At 42.3% G+C, this 20,088-nt stretch overlaps 1 protein-coding gene across 1 annotated transcript in view; it reads left to right on the plus strand.

Annotated features, from left to right (window-relative positions):
• The window catches only part of LOC142074786 (lipoxygenase homology domain-containing protein 1-like), a 77,513-nt gene that overhangs the window by 15,310 nt on the left and 42,115 nt on the right, over nt 1–20,088 (plus strand). The window contains exons 10-16 of the mRNA XM_075135662.1: nt 1,486–1,667; nt 4,547–4,663; nt 9,387–9,549; nt 12,090–12,244; nt 13,098–13,307; nt 14,703–14,826; nt 19,515–19,723. Coding sequence (XP_074991763.1) covers nt 1,486–1,667; nt 4,547–4,663; nt 9,387–9,549; nt 12,090–12,244; nt 13,098–13,307; nt 14,703–14,826; nt 19,515–19,723 — 1,160 coding nt within the window. The remainder of the gene's footprint in view (nt 1–1,485; nt 1,668–4,546; nt 4,664–9,386; nt 9,550–12,089; nt 12,245–13,097; nt 13,308–14,702; nt 14,827–19,514; nt 19,724–20,088) is intronic.

The following is a 20,088-nucleotide window of genomic DNA, read 5'->3' on the forward strand; positions in this document are numbered from 1 at the left end:
CAGAGATGCTGAATCTGAAATACAGCACAAAGTATGTGGTTTAAATAGCAAAGATGACTGAAGTCGACGCAGCGTAGGAGGATGCAGATGACAAGAAGCTGAGAAGATTGTAGTGAGGGATGGGAAAGGGTGGAAGCTGGGTAGGAGGTGTGTGGGAGGGGGATGGCCAGGAGTGGATCCTGGTGATAGCGCTGGGTGTCAAAGGCTGTGCTTATGGGTAGCGACGTGGACTACGGGGGTTGTGTCTGCTTGCGGCAGGAGAAGTCCCTGCAGCTAATCAGTGGTGCCCAAGTCTTACCTGGCATTTTTCATCTATAGATTTCAGAAAGGATTTAAAAGAGGTAGGGATGGGATTCAGTTTGCCAGATGGCACACCTGAATTTACACGTCCTCACGACAGTGGAGGGTCTGATTTCCCGTTATCATCAATAGATGTTTGGTCATTCACAGATGGTGGATTTGGAGAATGATTCAGCTGACCCTGAGGAAGATGCCTGCATTCGCTTGTCTGACTCTTTCTCCAAACTCCACTGACTTTAGTGATTACACCTGGAGATGTACACACCTATTTGACGTGCAGACATCTGAACATAGGTCTCTTACTCTGTGAGCTAAACAGCATCTCAGCTTGGAAACTGAGGTGGGAAGTGACTTGACTAAGGATATTCAGCAAATCCGTACCAGAGCCAAGAACAGAGCCCCAGTCTTATTCCTGGGTCAGTCTTATTCCTGAGCAAGTCCGAGTCATGTTCCAGCAGGACTCAGGACAGAAGCTGTGAAGATAGAAAAGGACAAAAGGAGGCATCAGATCATGGAGCATTCTGGAGAAACCAAGGGAACAGAATAAGGAAGTATTTAGGGGCTTGGTCCTTACTGTTCTGCATTCACCATTGATCTGGTAGTAATTTAACCTTTTTGCCTTGGTATAAAGGAGAAGGTGGTACTAACAGAAAACGAGATCAGAGGACAGCAGAGGGTTTTATTTCTTTTCCTTATGATTGATTTTTGTCACTTGTTTAGTAATGAAAATAATAGGAGATTTTTTATCAATAAGGCTATCTTGAGTATTTATATACTGCCTGCAGTTGGCTTAACATCATCCAACTGCCTAGTTGCTCAAAAATTTGTGAATTCATGTTTTGCTTTAAGTCTTGAGCTATTGAAGTAAATTCTGTTTCAATAGCTTTAGATGGCAGGTATAAATATACTGAGTGCTTTCTGATCATGTGATTAACCCCAAAATCTCAGTAAAGGTACATGCATCAAGGTCAATTGGCCTTTTAGGGTTAATGGAAATTCCTCTGGATTCTCGTAGTATTGACCAGCTTGATAACTAAACGACCACAAATGTGTGATTCCTACCCTGTCCTCTTTAACTGCTGAGTTTTCTAATCCAGATTTTGTTTCATTAAAATGTTCTTAGGAGCATTGGAATACTGCTTACTAACTTCTGTTGACTGAATTTTCTGCCATTTCCTAAATCAGTTGTTCCTTACGAGATCACGGTCTACACCAGTGACATCTTTGGAGCTGGCACGGATGCAGATGTCTTCGTTGTTCTCTATGGGAGCGATGGGATCTGCACTCAGCAGAAATCCCTGTGCCTCAACAAGAGAGAGCAAAGGATGTATTTTGAAAGGAACTCGGTGAATCAGTTCATTGTGGAGGTAAGATCAAAGATGTTCACTTTCATCTTAGGTTGCCCTAAGGGGATTGAGAAGAGAAAATAGAGTGAAGTGGGAAATTTTCCTCTTTTAGGGAAAGCTATTCAGCTCTTTTACTTGAAGAATGTGCGCTCAAAACTCTGTTCTGCAACAGACTTACTGTGTACTGGACCAAATATTTTCTCATGACCTCCAGTTAGTAGCAACTCAAAGGTATCAACATGTAGTGTCCCTGTGGCCTAATGCCATGTCAAGCCTTGTAAAGGCTGGTGCAATTTCATCATGGAGCTGAGATGTACCAATACATGGATACGGAGGCTTGCTCTTCTGGGTAAAGTTGAGAGCCACTTTGGAAGGTCTTTACATCTTCCATTTCCTAGGCCATACTTGGTAAAGAGAGAGTATCAGTCTCCATGCATACCGAATCTAATATGTGTACCTCTCCTTATCCCTCTTATTTGCTTGCATATTTGCTTTCTCTTGCAGTTTGAAATACTTTGAAAGGTTAACAGGAAACAAATGCTTGCAGTATCGCTGAAACTAGCTGCCTTGCGTTTAAGGTCCTTATGCATCCTTTCATCTTCCTGTTTCAGCAGATTATGTTGAAGGGTCTGGTCCATGGTGCTCACTGCTTACGTAGCACTTTGTTCGGGGTGAACGGTCTGCTCATTTTTTCTAACTCTATGGCAACCTAAGCATCATCCTCTGTTTCTCTGTATCCTTGGACAGCGAGATTGTTGCTTTGCTGCAGACACCGTGATTTTTGAATACCCGAGGCTAACTTTTTGAAAGATCTTATCAAATATTTCCTAAGTGTTTGCACAACTGTATGCAGATACTAAACCAGTGCACGTAAATGCGTGAGCTCATTTACATCTACAGTATTCAGCAATTCCTATTCATAATATATTGTTATTGCTGAGAATTTGTGAGAGGCAAAAATATAGGCAGTCCTGCTCTGGCTTATCCTTTTGGTACTGCTTCATGTCCTCACCTTCCCTCCCTGGATGTAACACCAACACTGACTTTGTAGAGGACCCCACAACCTCTCTGTGTTTTGAGTTTGGTTTGTTTTTGTAAAATAATTGAAGGCAAACCTTAAACCAAACGTTTTAACAAGTTTAAATGCTTCCAGCCCACATTGTTGTTATATGGCATGAATCATAAAATAAATCCCCAGTGTGATTCCTTAAAAACAAAGAATGAGACTTATTTCGGTGGAGTTTCCACACAGTTTTTCATAATAGAGGTGGCATTAATCCATAGGTATAAATCTTAAACTGAGTGTTATTGTTCTTTCTTTATTCCATAAGATTTATTTTAGGTTTGGTAGAATCTGAAACATCAGTACTTTTCTTAGATTAAGTGAGTGAAAATGCAGTTTGTTCTCCAGATTTATAACATCGTATTAACCTGTCCCCAAACTTCATTCTCTCTTCACCAGTTCCTCTTGCTGCAGGAGATGGGGATGAGGCAAAATATATTTTTCTTTCACCTACTTGTGTAGAGCCATAATTTGGAGACCTTAAAAACAATTCGGGGATCTCAGGAAACACAAACTGAGAATTGCCCATTTGTTTGAGATTTTTTTAACTGCCCCTACCATTTTGTATTTTGCAAAAGAGGCAAAAAAGATTAGAGACTGGTCTCAGCTATGCTCCCAAGTGATGATTTGTTGGAGATGCATGGAGCAGACTAAAGACCACTTCTTCTTTGACATGAATCTTTACTGGTCAAGCATCACTTTATTGCTATGTATTGATTAAAAGCCTCATTGAAAGTTGAGTATTTGGACAGGACAAAGGAAAAAGAAAATAATTTTCCTCTAGTGCATACTTGTGTGCATGAGTTTTCGAAATGAGTTTGGATCATTTAATTATTTTGCAATTGACGCTTATGCTGTTTAAAGTCAGGGCAGGGCTGGTGAAGTCAAATCCAGTTTGTTTGGAGTGTGAACTCCTTGAGTAGTGCAGTCAGTCTTATTGAGTCAAGGGGTCTCCTAAAATTACTGATGTCTTTTCCTCAGTGTGGGGCAATTCTGTCAGCTGGGAAGAGAAGAAGGGAGTAGTCTCCAGTGGTGCAAATTGAGATGTTCAGTTTTCTCATGTTTCCAAGAAAAAAAAGACTCCAAGTCCCTATGGACAAAAAGACAGCTCAGTGGGCTTCTCCTACGTGCAAAGGAGGTTTGCAGCCAGCCTTGTTTTTTTAAAGGCCAACTATACAAAAGCTTGCACTGAAATAACCAAAAGCTATTACTTAGGAGCAAATATCGTTTTTCCTGTTCAAGCCTTTGGAAGGGAGGTGACTTAAGTGTAATGAACAAGTAAAAAATGACTCAAGTGATAAGGTGAGGCATAAAAATCCAGTAGCCACTTCATAAGATAGTCATCCTGTTGGCTTGTTCAGAATGGCATTAGGATTCTGTGGCGGAACAGGAGAGAGATAATATAAAATGCCAGGCTGTTAATATTGTACTTTGACCTCAAAGCTATTCTTCCAGTGTTATAGGAGTGCACATAAGTGTTTAAAAAGGAAAGGGATGTAAAAGGAACAATTTAAGATGCAGCAGCATTGTAAATTCTAAAAAATTACCTTAATTCCCACTCATACAGAGAAGCTTCAGATGCAGGATTGCTGCTGTGCAACCACACCTATCTCATACAGCGAGTGATTTGTGTAGAGCAAGATTCTGTCCATTTTTAGAACAGAAGTTCAGGGAAACCCTTTAGCTAAAATGCAAGTTAGGGCATAATTGGCATAAACTCCCCTGGGAGTTCATACAGACTGGAAAAATAGGAATAAGCTAAAGAAGTAGTGTCTCAAAAGTCACCTGTTGTTCATGCCATAATCTTTCTCTTTTTTTTTTTTCTTTTTTTCTGTAGCTGGAGGATGTTGGTGACGTTATTGAAAAGATTCGCATAGGACACAAGGGTGGAGGACTGAACTCTGGATGGCATTTGGACCGTGTGGCAATTCGGAGACTGTTGCCAAATGGAAAGGTAGGCTGCGAATCCCAGCACTCTGCAATATGTTTCCATTAGCAGCCACTTTCCATTTCCAGAATGCATCTTCTGTATACAAAGGGTGATTAACAGTGAAAAATGACTTCCTTAACAACAATGCACACCAACGAACTTGCTAGAGCTTGAGGATCTGGGGACAACAAATATGTATTACCATGTTTTATTCTTCAAATGTTGATTATAAGACTCTGCAATCATTGCTTTTTAAAAACACTGTTCTCCTACCTTTTGACTAGAATAGAGTTATTTCCTCCTGGCAGTGGGTGGGAGCAAAGCAGTGATGTTGCTCCTCAACCTTTTGGAGGTCTTCACTACTCTTTACCTTTTGTGTGAAGGAGCGACCTGCCTGCTGAGTTTGGAGGCAACGTTATCATGACTTGCCTGCTGGACTGAGAAGGGAGAATCCGGAGTTTGTACCCATTGCTGTGCAAATACAGCTAAAGAATTACAGAGCTGAGCAGATGTCCCTGTGCTGCACTGCATCACTGTCGCTGGACACCCCAGAGTACCCAAGGTTAACTTAGGTAGTGGTGAGTTTGGATGACATGAGAGGCCAAAGCTCCATATTTTCATGTGTAGTTTTGTTTTGAACAATCATAGGGAAAGAAGTGGGAAGAAAAGTATTGTTGCTAAACATGGACAAGAAATAATTTCATCAGTCCCTTAATTCCGGAAGAATAAATGCAGGGAACCAGTACAATTAAAACAAGCAAAATGTCTGTCAGTGCAAGTCCCTGAATCACTCATATAAAAACCATCAAGTTAGGTCCCAGGACTTTTGGTTGCTCATGTCAATAGGAAGGCAGTGCAGTCAGATTGGTCATCTTGATCTTGTCCAAATAAGAAACTGTTCCTCAGCCCTGCTTTCAGATGCTGGCTGTAGGAACAGGAATGAATTTGACTGCAGGGAAGTTCAGAAGAAAATCACCTCTTCAGGACCAGTTCAGAATTGGAGCAGTAGCTGTGTTTGGGAACACCTGGGCTCTCTCTTCTGTCTTGTCCTTTCTCCCCTTATTCCAAAGGTATGTCAGCTTTCACCTCCACCTCAATGGTCAGGTCTGCCCCCTCCTGAAGTGACTTCTAATATCAAGTGTTGGTGTAAACATGGCTTGCTTGGTCATGGTGAACCTACTTCTCATCTTGCTTCCTCCTTCAACATTTCCAGGATATGTTTTACTCTCTTTGCCTCACGATCGACTCAAAGGTCTGCCTTGAATCTTCCCCATCATGCTCAAGCCTGTATCCACCTGTACAAGCTTCTTCACAAGCCAAAACCCTTTGATTGTTTCTCATGGTCACCATTTTGCCAGTCTGTTATTATCAGACCCTCTATCTGTGTATTGACTACCCCTCGCCTTGTACAGCTTCATTAGGTTCATGAACAACATGACGTGTTTTTGGAGATATTGTTATTGGTCATAGGCTAGGGAAGATGAAGACGGGGATGCATGAAGGTATGGAAACAAAGGGAAAAGAGGTTCCTGGGCTGCCTCTTTCTGCACCTACCATTAACTGAGCATTTGGGAAGCTTCCGAGAGCTCCATGTTGGGTACTCTTCCATTAGCCCAGAAAGGGTCCCGGGGCTGCGCAGCTCTGCAGTCACTAGAGCAGCTTTGAAGGACAGATGGTGAGAAACCTGGGAAGGTGGAGGAAGAGAGGAAAACCATGAACAACTTAAAAATGGAGAGATTTACAATTCTGCTGATCTTTTGATTATGGCATGGGAAATAAGAAGAAAGCAGAGCACTGCATGATGCCGCTGATCAGCTGCAGGATATTATGACCTGCCACAAGATAGCAATATGCTGCCAACGCTTCTAAAAGCTGTGCTACCTGATTAGACTGCTAAGATGTGTCTAGATGTATCTGTAATGCTGCAAAAGAAAAATGAGGTCAGTAACTTTTCAGATTAAATTGAAAGCACTTGGGTAGGAAACTAGGATTGTTGCATGCCAATAAAGCTCTGTCTTGGCATGCCAATTATATCTGATAATTATATTTCATTTGTTACAACTTGGAGAAAGGCAAAGCACTGACTTTTAGCACACTATCATACCCTGCTTCTAGCTTAGGGCCAGACTCAGGCTCTAATGAAACAAATTCTGTTCAGAGCTGCATGAGTATTTTACCATGGGCAGCATAAAACAGTGCACTTTACGTCACTTAAATATTAATGCAATCACTAACAAGGAAACTCCAATAAAAACTGTGGCAATGACATGGTGATTAACAATAATGATACAATTAACTTTTGCAGTAACTGCACATTATGCCCCACTGTGCAGGCACTCAAGTCCTAGATATCCTATTACCAAATAAACAGTATTCATATCAATGGCACGTACAGCCAACATTATGAATGTTTAGGAGCAGTTAAAAGCTTCTGCGAGAGACATGACTGAAGTGGGATCTCTACCGGGAGGAGAGAGTTTCAGCACTGAAGCATCGTTCTGGAAAGCCCTCTCTTCCCAGTCTGTAGGTGGGGAGATAAGCGCTGTTCATCGGCTCAGCGTACAGTGAGATAATACAGGTTATTCAGGTACCTGTCTGAATACAGGTTATGTGAGATAATACAGGTTATAGGCAAAATACAGCACAAATAACGCTTGAAAGTAAAATATTTGAAATCACATAAAGTGCTGCCAGTTTTGTTTGACACCATTTTGTACAAGTCATGCTCCAAACTGCCTTATGGAGTTAAGCATTGCAAGCCTGGGGTTAAAGAGCAGCACTGCGGGGAGCGGCAGAGGGCAGGAGAAACGGTGTTTTATTGACAGCAGAAGGTTTGGGCCGTGTGGGTTCAAAGGATGGTTCTGCTGTAGACTCAAGACACTCGATCACAGAAGCCCCTTGGAAGGGTTCAGCTCCTGCAGATCAACTTGTCTGGCATCTGTGCACAGATGACCTGTTCATACCAGTTTACCAGTAACTGGAGTGGGTTTCTGGTCTTAGGTGCACAACCTATTCCTCCCAGTGACTGTGTCAGGGAGGGCAGGATCCGGCAGCCCAAGGCAGTACAGTGCAGTAGTACACAGTGATAACAATATTCAATATCATTACAGTGAGAGCTATTCCCTTCTTTTACTATATATTAATTTTTTAGTGTTGTCATGATTTAACCCCAGCCGGCAACTGAGCACCACGCAGCCGCTCGCTCACCCCCCCGGGTGGGATGGGGGAGAGAATCAGAAGGGTAAAAGTGAGAGAACTCGTGGGTTGAGACAAAGACAGTTTAATAGGGAAAGCAAAAGCCGCGCACGCAAGCAAAGCAAAACAAGGAATTCCTTCACCACTTCCCATCGGCGGGCAGGGGTTCAGCCATCCCCAGGAAAGCAGGGCTCCATCACGCGTAGCGGGTACTTGGGAAGACAAACGCCATCACCCCGAACGTCCCCCCCTTCCTTCTTCTTTGCCCAGCCTTACATGCTGAGCATGACGTCATATGGTATGGAATAGCCCATTGGCCAGCTGGGCCAGCCGTCCTGGCCATGCTCCCTCCCAGCCCCCTGTGCACCTGGCAGGGCATGGGAAGATGAAAAGTCCTTGACTAGCGTAAACATTACCTAGCAACAACCAAAACATCAGCGTGTCATCAACACTATTCTCACACTACATCCAAAACACAGCACTATACCAGTTAATAGGAAGAAAATCAACTCCATCCGAGCCAAACCCAGGACAAGTGTTTAAATAGTTAAAAGAGCAAAGAAAGGACTCTCTGTCGGTTTGATAAATAATTACATGAGAGTAATTAAGGTGGACAATATTCATACGTATGTTATACAGGAAAGTGGTGGCACACAGAGTACTGCAAACAGCAGAAAGCCCCTGTGTTACTTAGAAGAGAAACGCTGAAGTTGTCAGTAAGGAAAGGGCGGATTTTTCTTTCTTTATTTAGTTACTGTGAGATTAAAACTTATTTTTTTTCTGTTCAGACTTGTGGGCTCTGCAAGTTGCATGATGGCTCATGCCCCTTTCTTTATGGAGACATAGCCTGGGGTGCCCAGCACACAGAAAGCTGCCTGCCTCTTACCATCTTGGAGGCCTTACAGGAGTCTGTTCTTAATGAGTGGTCTGGGATTGATTTTGTTTACCAAGTGGAAAACACATGTTCTATTGTTTTTGTTTGTTTGATGATAGAAATCATATTTGTTTCCACCAACGTGAAGTCAAAACAAAAGATCAAAAATTAAATCACTATTTTTCTCCTCTTAATGCACGTATGGGAATTGCCTGGAAACCAGCTTGAGTCAGAGAATTATAGGGCAAAATCTTGAAGTATTGACTCAGAAAAAAACCCCTACTGACTTCAAAGAGAATGCTGCCTGAATAAGGATCGAAGAGGGATTGCAGAGTCTCAGTAAAACACGGCTTCAGCAGGAATGGTGCAGTCCTGATTAGGAATTTGCAAGATCAAAAACTGGGAAGGGCAGAGATCTACTGGATCATACAGCCAGTCTCACGCAGCCATTGGGAACACTATTGCTGCCACACGTTCAGTGCTTCTTCTCAGAGCCCTCAGATGTCCTCTTTCTGGAGGAAATATGTTTCTATGTACTATTTCAGGTCTGCATCTACATACACATGCATTCACGCATGAGTTGAAAATCCTTGCTTGCATGGCTGAGTATTTTCAAAGGGGAAATGCTAACACGTGTTCACTTTGTTTTGAAGAGATTCTCTGTCGTGTTTACTTCAGGGCTCGGAAACTGTCACATTTCCATGTGAAAGATGGCTTGCAAAATCTGAAGATGACGGTGAGATTGTCAGAGAACTGGTACCCTCTGATATTTTTACTGAAAAACTCATGAAGGACGGGACACTCAAGCAGATAGAGGAAGAAGTTGAAGACCCGTTAGAAGGTAACATAACCCTAGGAGTAGGTAGGGACCTATTCATCTGATTTTTTGGAACAAAACATTTGAATGTGTGGTTCAAGCAAATGCAACGCTGGTACAACCATTCACATTTCTTTCCCTTCCTGTGCTCTGGCCTCTCTTACACCTGAAGCACTTCTGTGCAATAATACCATTATTTTCCTGTAGGGCATTTATAAACCTGTCACAGACACCCTTTCACACAGGCGTAGTTTGCACGTCTCCTCTGATGGCTAACAAATTTCCTCCATCTTGTCCTTCTCTTCCAGGCTCTGCAAACATCTTTACTTGTTTGCCCAACTTCACCTGTCTTGTGCACTCTGCCCCTTCCCTCCTACCCTACCAGTCTGATTTATGCTCCCCTTTCCTCCCAAAGTTGTTTTTCCTGCTGCTTTTCAGGCACGTATGGATACCCTCTAAAAATTTGGCTTTGGGAAGCCACCCTCACTTCATTAAAGTGCCTCTGGGGAGGACAATAAAGTGTTCACATTCAGCATTTGGTCCTTCTGGTAGCTGAAGCAACAGAACAAGAACTGAAGTTTCATCCTAAACTCGTTGTTTCTCTCTATGCCCAGCTGTTCCTAACTTTTTTTCCTCTAGGACCTCCTTTTCCCAACCAGAGCTCCTTCTGCCCTTGAGAGAAGTTGTGAACCTTCCTACACCCTGAGCAGAGCAAACTGAATTCAGCTGCCATTTTCGTTCTTGCATCTGGCAACAAGATGATTCAACAGAGAAAATCATTCCTCTCCCTGTTTCTTTTTTTTCTGAGAGTGATTTGCATTTACAATACATCATTGTCAGGGCGGAATTTATATGGATTGTAAGCGTTTTCCATTGCCAAGGGAAGAGGTGTCTTGCTGTAAGGAAGGCTGGAGCCTTTGCACTGTGCCTTTAGACGAGACAGGTGTACTTCTTCCCCTGTTAGGAACTACGTGATGGTTCATGGGAGATTCTTTTCCTGCGGAGGCAAAGACAGTTTTAATATCAATTAGTAAGTGGCATGACTGCTAGATGCCTGCATGGCATTTTCTTTAACTTACTAACTTCTGTTGCTTTACCTTGCATTAGTTACCATGTCTTAACTAACCTAGGTGACTCATTTTTTCCTTCTAAAGGCAAAGCCTCAAAACAAGTTTTACGATCTATGGAATAGGATTTTTGGATGGCTGAAGATTTCTTTTGGCTGGGAGCTAGGGCTAAGTTTGGGAACTTCTGCTTTAGATATAAAATGTCTGGGATGGGAATTATATCTTCTGCATCTCTATGAGTCCTCATACATCTTGGGCACTGATGCAGTGTAAATGACAGCAATGGAAAATCAGCTTGTGGTATTCTGAAGATCATCTTTTATATAGGAGACTGCATTTCAGTCCTGAAGGTCTCCAGAACTGGCAAGCAAAACCCAAAGAGGGATGAATTGACTAATTAGACTGCATGCGTTGCTTCCTTCATTACTAACGTAGCAGTAGTCTCACAAATACGAAGCTGTAAATCTGTCGGACACAATGTGAAGAGGCAAAGCAGAAAACCTGGCATTGCACCTAGCCTGATAATGGTCATGATCCATTTCTTAGAGAAATCGATGGGAATCTTTCATGGACTATGAAGCAGAATAGGCCCTGTTTTACTGGGAAAGCTAGGTACAGAAGAAAAAGACAACATAGATATTTTCTTTGATGCTGTTAATGCACAAAGAAGAATACTAACTAAGACTTTGTGCCTCTTCCTCATTTGTATTGCCCTGGGATTTGCAAGGAGGCATTCTCCAAGGCTCGTATGCCACCAGGGTAATCAGGGACTCGTACCGTTCCTAATTGTTTTCCTGGTGAGGATGCTTTCAGTAACTGTTTGTTTTCCCTGTGTAATTGGGAAAAGAGTAGCAAAATAAAAATAGGAGTATTTAACAGGTTTAGTAAAGCACATTACTAAAGATTTGATGAGGTTTTATTGGATCATCATTGAGCAAGCTAAAGAGAAAGGGTATTTAAACAGTAAAGCTCCAACACTTCCTTAATTAAATACTGTCTCAGCGAAAGGACCCAGAAACCTGTTCTCTTTCTGTTTGGGGAATTTATAGAGATACATGCCATTAACTCTGGTAGTAATTGCACATCTGAATCCCTGGAGTTTGTTTATGGAAGACGGAGTATTAAGAATTCACAAGACTGAATCTTGTTCTCAGATGTAGGTCCCTTGAGCCTCGGTATGAAAAGGTGCCGAGTTCCCTCACCTCTATCGACTTCGCATCCAGTAATAACCATAATGATTCTTTGCATTTTTATGTGATCAAAGCAATACACAGGCATTGATTAGATGAGAAAAAGGAAAGTCAGCAAATTTCAGCCCAGTGATTCCCCAACCTTTGGATCATTATCAGAAGCCTGGAAGGATATGGGATTTTAAACCTCCAAGAACTGAGTGATGAGCAGAAAGTTTTGGGACCATTTTCTTAGGTAAATTCAGTATCTAAGGTAGACCTTGATAATTCACCTGGCCAGAAATCACGTCTCCATTTCTTTCTGCAGTTCACACGTACAAGATTAGCGTGTTCACTGGAGATATCTATGGTGCTGGGACAGATGCTAATGTTTTCCTAAATATCTACGGAGATCTGGGGGACACAGGAGAGAGAAAACTCAGCAAATCTGAAACGAACTTCAACAAGTTTGAAAGAGGACAGGTACAAATGCAATGGGTTAATAACATTTTCTATTTCACAGTCTTGAACCGAACAAGTCCATGACTGTCTTTATAGGATGAGTTTTCCTATGAGGGATGAATTGATTGATTCCTTTTACCATGTACATTACCTCTTAAAATGCTTTATATGGATTGTCAGCTGGGTATTATGACTGACAGGCACTGCAGCAAATGGGTAGATGTTTCTGTGAAGTCACTGATAGACAAATTATGAGCTTGGTCCCTACAAACTGGCTTGAATGGTTAGCTGCAGATTTGAGAGCACACAAAACCCGAGGTCTCTCATTCCCATAGCCTCTGTGCAACTGGTTTGCACGTACATAGTATACATTGTAATTGACCTCAGAGCATGATAAATTGATGGGACCTAAACTGTGGCTGTGTTTGACAAAATAACTCCAAAAGTGGTACTCTGTGGTTAGTTCACGAGTGATATTCACAGCCTTGTATGGAGATACTCAGATCTAATGATGGCAAAGATTGTCTTATCTGGATTGTCGATACAAATCTAACTGGATTAGAAAGAGAAGTCCTACTTAGACTTAAAAATCAGGATGTCAAATTCCAGGAATTCAATATTGTAATTGGTTATAAAAGTGACATTTTGTGCAGCTTCCATCATAGCAGAAGCAGGCTTCAAAACGCTTCCCTGCAGAACAGTTTTAGCATACAGAGGTGCCTCTATAGACTGCTGCAAAGCTTTTAACCAAACACCGTCACGTGAGATGGAATTTAAACACATATTGTGCTCTGTAGTCTTCGTTTGCTTTTGTCCGGTAGATGACCTGTTGAGAGCTCGTTAACAGAAGCAACTGCTATTGAACACTCTGCAGGAGGATACGTTTACTATACAGGCTGTGGACCTTGGCATTTTGTACAAGATCAAAATTCGTCATGACAATAGCATGTTCAGTCCTGACTGGTTCCTGGAAAAAGTAGAGATCCTGGATGAGACCACAGAGGAATCATTCGTTTTCCTGTGTGAACGCTGGCTCTCTAAGAAGAAAGAGGACAAAAAGACAGAGCGTACGCTTTATGAGCAGGTACGGTTATGGCTCAAAGCTGTGATCCTAACCCACAGCTACTAACAAAAATAAAATGATTGAATATCTGGTTGAAGTCCGAGACAGATCATTAGGAACTTATGTTTTTTAGGTGTCCAAAATGAATTTGTGATTTTCAGACAAGTGCTGAAAGTACGGCCACTCTCAGCCCAGTATCACTGGCTCTGTAATTTGCAATTTCAACAGAAAAATCAAGGACTCTAAGTGAAACTTTTCAGCTGAGAGTCAAAGTACATTGCTGATGAGTATATTTCCCTGCTGCTTTCCTTGCTGTGCTCATAAAGTTAGTTATGGGGCTCACTATTCAAAGTCCTCAGGCCAAAATATTGGGTCCTTTGACTTCATCCTCATGGGACTGGATGGGTTTAACATTTCAGCAACTTCTTCTGCCAATGCGAAAAATAAAAAATCTAGTTTCTTTGCTACAGCTCAAAGCACTGAACGGTTGTTAGTGAAATGCCCTTTCTACTTGCAAGTTCTCTGTTGCTTTATCAGGCTAATATAGCTAATTGGAATTTGAGGTACATACACTAATTAAAATTAGCAAACAAGATTAATAGACCTCTCTTGTTTCTATACAGTAAGGCATAATAAAGCAGCTGATTGTATTTAAGGAGTCCACTTTGCAAAATACAGTGACATTTTAATTGACAGTTACCACTAAAATTATCATCAATTAAATTGTGCCAGACTCATCCTGAGTACATACAGAATGGATGTAGGAAGAGTTAAACCATGGATGAGTATTGCCGTATGCTCCCTCATAAAATTGCAACAGACAATGCTATGAATTCTTGTGGTCACACTTACCCTGTTGCTCATATTAATTCATAATGAGGGAAAACTAATCACTTTTTTTTTTTAATTATGTGACTGTGTGGTAAGAACCTCACATTTATCGGACAATGAACGCATCTGCAGTAACTCTTCAAATACAATAGACGTTTCGTATCATTCAACTTTGCAGTACTCTCCCTCTTATGCTCTTTGAGCTGTACCAGGTAAATTAGTCTGACACCAGAGTGTGTGTCCTGATAAGCAAATCCGGTACCATTCCATCCATCTGAATTTTCTGTGGCTATTGCTCACACAGGTAGCAGAGAAAAGTCACAACACACCATTAAAGTCTGGTAGGTCCGTTATATTTTCTTTTATTATAACACACATCCAAAATGGCCTGTCAAGGTTACCAACGAAGTAAATGAATGACCCGCAGTAAATTACAAGTCACATTTATTTAAGCTACACTGAGCAAAAAGCTACCTGGGGAACTACAGGGATTTCTTCTCATGTTGTTCTTGGAGGCACAAGGGAACAGCTGACAACACTTGAGCACTCAACCTCATTACCCTCCCGTACATGCCTTCCAACTAGAGCTATGACGGCGAGCGAAACAGCCTGGATGGCTCCTCTCTCAGCCTGTCGAGTCAGGATAGCAATGCCAACCTGAAGGAGAAGAAAAAATCCAGCTTGGTCAAGGCAGCAGAAGAAGGAGCACGTGAGCAAGCTCCGTGTTTGATTGCATGCATGCATGCGTTCTTGGCTTTCAGTGCTTGAGAGGTTGCGTTCGTCCTGGTGAAGAGCAAGGAGAGGCAGAACAGCAAATTGTTTCTCTGCACCTTGTGTTGCGAATGCTTTGGGAAAGGCTGGATCAGTGCTGTGTTTCTGTGTTTGCTGCTTTTCTTATTCCTCTCTGACCCTAACAGTGCAATAAGCCATGAAGTTCACAGGAACGTCAGTGTTTCCAACGCTCTTCTTTCTCTCCTGTGGAAATTTGTGATGCTGTAGCTTGTCAGAATTAACTTCTCCATTGCCAGGAGATATAAGTTCTCCAAACAGTGCGGTGTGTTGGACAGTGTGACAATATCATTAGGTAGGTGGTTATTCAAGGGTACGCTGTTTTCTGTCACCGTGAGCTAAAAGGCACAGGGGACCTCTACGGGCAACTGCAGTAACAAATTATGTCCCTTAGATGCCCAAAGTTAGGTGAATCCATCCACACCACCAAATGGGGAAAAGGGGCTAGTCAACAACATCCACAGGGCCTCTTCAGAAAGAAACTCACTGACCTGACGAATCATTCTCCCTCTTCCTCCTCCTCCACCATCAACTTCATTGCAGACAGCACTTCAGAGGTGGGGAGAAGTGGCACTACCCTCTGAACAGCGGGGTCTGATAGAGTTAAGGGAAGAATTAATGCTAGTTTTGTATAATTTTGTCTGAAGTGTCTTTCAAAGGATCCAAAGCTCTTTGCAGTGAGAGGGACAGTAGGCAAGTTAGACGTTATCACCGAAAGAGCCTCCCTTGGACTATCAGAGGCTCTTTTCCACGTGATTCCTTAAAGTAGCTCTTGTTGCTGATATCAGCTTTTTTTTTCCTTCTATATCTCTTTGACCTACTCAAGATGATGTTTCATGTAGCATATTAGATCTGAATTACCAAAGGCGGCTTTGAATTTCTTGAGACATTATTTGCCACGTTTAAGCCATCTCCCCTTTTCATGATCAGGCTAGTAGTGCCTCATCACCGAGGATGTTTGTTTAATATGAATTTAAATGTGATTTATTTTAGAACCCTTCAGGTTTTTTCCTTACAACAGTGTAAGGTATTGGGTTGGGAGGGGAGTGGGATACGGGAAGCTCAGCAAGAGCGCAGGTAAGTTTCTCGGCTCTCAGAAAACAAACTTTGACTGGGAGTGCTCAGGCGAGTTTGTTCTTTTCTAGAAGGTGGATTGTCTTATAATTGGGCAGAGGAGGAGGGTCTGCAAACGCTGTCACTGAAAGACAGGGAGTCCATGAAGCCTGGACTGAGGTTCCTGCTCAAATACCTGATGGAAACAATTGATAGCTCTAGTGTAGATTTTCGTCTTTAGGCTATGGTTCCTGAGACAAAGCAAAGCTGAATATAAAAGAAAAATTTGTTTCCGGATTGCAACTTATAGAAAGTGAAATATGCTGGACTGTGCAAAGGCCAGCTTTCATGCAGGGAGGCTCGTCTTCCTTGGCTGCCTCTGATACAAAGTGGGAAAGTTGCGCAGGTTTTATTTCTGTCCTGGCTGTGAAGGAAGCCTGGAAGATCAGTGTCCACCAGCTGATGTTAACCTCTGGGGAAAACTTCCCCAGTCCATCGCTATTTCTTTATAACTTCATTACCACACAGGCTTTTTTTCTCTGTATTTATGTACCTTTTGATTAACTACCTCTGTGTTGCAGGCCATTGACTTTTCATCTAAATTGCACCTACAGTTCACTGTCGTCCATTGCACCTACAGTTCGTTGTCATTCTGTATCGGGTCTTTTAGCTTTAGATTAAGATTTTAGGTGCATAGTTAAGATCCTGCGTAGTGTAGTAACAAGTAACTGGGCAGCAGTTGAGTCACCGTTACTGTCTGTATATGGGCTCTTAGTCCACAGCAAGTGCAAAATAATTCAACTTATCTTAAACTTCCATGGTAAGCCAAGTGTAAAATGATGTCATTTGGCTTAGGAGTTTAAGATAGGTTTCACTGACATGGTCCAAGAGAACTCACACAAATGGTTACTGCAGCTCAGCTGATTCCTAGTAGCTTGTTGTAATGTGGTACCTGGGTTGCATGTCCCAAGCCTTTAAGCTGTGAAGCCGACATAATGCTGCACATTGCTTAACCTGGTCTACAACCCATGTGTCTTGGGGCAACCCTTCTTTTATAATCCCATATTGTGCTCAAACGAAAAATAAGCGATTCCCATGTTCCTTCTGATATTACTTCTGTGGTGAGACAATGGATAACATCTGCCATGCTGGCATTCCATGTAGTTTCACAAATAATGAGTAAAACATCAGCATCTCCCATGAGAACCCATCTCCAGCAGAGCTAGGATAGTTCCCATCATCCCCATTGTGCCAGGGTGGTCTTTCTTCTCTGAGTCCTGGAGCTTGTCATCACCACTATCTCTGTTGCAGTGACATGACCTTATTAAGGAAACTGCATCTTGAAGGAATGTCAGATAAGATGGACTGTGTGAGACAGACAGCCACCTCCTGAGCTGGATAAAAAGCCAGCTGTTAATTACTTGATTAGGGGAAGTGGTATTGGGAGTTGCCTGGGAAAAGGAGTGACAATTTGAGCAACCCAGTTTTGACTCTCTCATGCTCAAGATGGTGAATACCTTTGAGGAGCAGGAGGTGATGTGAGGATGGAGCACAGAGAAAGGTCCTGTTGACTAGGAACCTGCTTGAGCCTGAACCGGGAACCCTGCTCCATGCTAGGCAGTGCTGGAGATGGTGTGGTCTACATCCCTAATGAAACCCAACCCCCTGTGAGGGGGACACGCGCCCTCCAACAGCCTGAACTCTGGGCAGAGACTCAAGGAAGCTGGGGGCAAGGGGAGATGGGCTGGAGCACCTGTGGTGTCCTGCTGTGGCCTTGTACCTCAGGTTTTGCATTCTCCCATGTTTGAAGAAGTAGAATGATGGAGTCCCAGAGAAAGAGGGAGACAATGGAGAGGGCAGATAAACAAATTAAAGGATCACTTTTCTAGTTTTTAAAGGAAAGAACAGCAAACAGTGTTTCCTGCTCTCTGGTAGCAATCTACTCTATGTCTCTGAATCCATTCTTTAAAGTGGGAAATGATAACAATTTCTCTTAGTTCTCATTTTTTATATAGGTGTTTCAAGTACTTTGGCTTGAGGATGCTTTTTCCAACATCAGTTGGAAATGCTGGTAGTTCTGTGAACTTTGTCACAGGAGAACAGGGTAAAAACTGTATAACAGAAAATTTTGTCCCTATTCAAAATATACTTTATTTAAAAGAGGAGTCTGGAGCTGTTCTAAACATGACCCCTCCACATATTCTTATAAAATCTGTCTTGCCTTTCTCCTGTTAATACCAGCAGCTCCAATGGTTATTTTGTGAAGAATGCATTGCATATCATTATGCTGATGTGCACACTGAAATGTAAATGACACCATAAAGGGGAGAATAAGTCTTGCCTAATCATCAGTTCATTTTGTGTTGGTACACAAAACCCCCAAACTGGGGCTGAATGAATCTTTTTGGGTTCTACTCTGTTCAGAGGTAAGAACAGATTTGGTCAGCATGAATTCATGCCTTCCCTGATATTGCACACATATTCTGAGCTTGATGGGAGTTTCTAGTACAACCCCCATCCCAAAAATGTTGTTAGTCATCATAAAGCAAAATTAAATGTCAATCCCGGATGATTTGAAAGCCAACCAAGTTTTTTGTCAAGGTTTATAAACCTTTTTTTTTAAAATCGAAAAAGCGATGATGAAGCCAGGCTGAGTTTCGAGCCTGTGACAAGGCAAGTTTCAGAGCTCTGAGTCTTGTCAGAATGGTTTGAACAGCCCTGCATGAATGTTCTGAGAAATCAAATGAGTATTCAGCGTCTAATTCTGCACCGCCCGCTCGGCTTACCCAAATGAGCTTTTGGAAAGCACTTGAAAAGCAGTCTGGCACTTCCTCCCTTTTAACACCCGAACTGAAATTTCTGAAAACCACAGAAAAACCTGCTAAGTCCCAAGCCTTGGCCTGAAGGTTTTTCCCCTAACCAATATTATTACTCAATGTATAAAGTTATTGAGTGACCTACTTTAATACAAGGATTATTCATAGTCTGCCTGGATTTGCAAAGGGATGCTGGAACCCTGAGCTGCCCCATAGATCACAGCAATCCTTGAATGAAGCACAAAGGAGAACATTTGCAGTTGTACTGGGACATTCAGTCAGCGATGGTTTACCTTGGAGTCAGCATAGATTTATTTGCCTTTATTGAACGGAGAGCATAAGATTGTTTCGGTCTAATAGCCTATTTAAGATTTAGGTGCTCAGGCCCATCTTCAGGAAGGTCTCTTGGTGTAAATAACGGTTCAAGCCCTTTGCTGTTCTGTCATCTGTTAGGGAGAAATCTGGACTTATAAGCTCCTTGCAGCCAGTAGGGTTGTCTGGGGAAATTAACCCTTACAGAATTCAGTCTCAAGCGTGTATGGGAAAGTAGTCTCCCAGGCACACTTGTAACCCAACGCAGCATGGTGTTATCCCTTCTCCGAATGAGTTTGATGGGATGTGAACCTACTTAGCGTGCGCAACTGCTCCCTCTGATGGGATGAGTCCCTGGTTTTCTGAAATCTCGTGTAAATGCATATGCGTGTGGGTTTTCTGATGACTAAACCTCTATTTGTTGCAGTGATCCCGTACCACATCACCGTCACGACGGGCACAGAATATGACTCCAGCACTGACAGCCGAGTGTACATCATCATCATGGGTCCTCAGAAAGTGCAGACGGAGAGGCTGTGGCTGGATCTCCCAGAAGGAAAAGACGAGTTTGCAGATGGCTCTGTAGAGAAATTCTCTGTTTGGGGCCTAGATGTTGGGGAGATCAAAAAAGTGGAGGTACTTTGTGAACGCAGCGCGAGTACTGGAGGCATATGAAATACGTGGCCAAAGAAAGCACGTGTTCCTGTTATTCTTAGCAGTAAAGAAAAGGCACTTGGGTCTAAAAGGAATGTAAACAGGAATGTGCTAATGAGATTTCACATGTGTCTGAACCTGAAAATAAGTATGCTTTACATCTCACAAAACCAAGATCCTTGGGAGGCAGAAGATAATTTTGAATTATAAGGAAGTTGTAACATGTCCCAGTTTTGTCCCGTCTCTGGCACCGTTTTTTCCTAGTCAAGCCTTGTCATTGACAGATGCAGTGAAGGTTCCCAGGATGCAATCCTCCATCAGGCTTTTTCCTAGTTGATTTTTACACT

Source organism: Calonectris borealis, chromosome W (genome assembly GCF_964195595.1).
Source record: "Calonectris borealis chromosome W, bCalBor7.hap1.2, whole genome shotgun sequence".
NCBI lineage: Eukaryota > Metazoa > Chordata > Aves > Procellariiformes > Procellariidae > Calonectris > Calonectris borealis.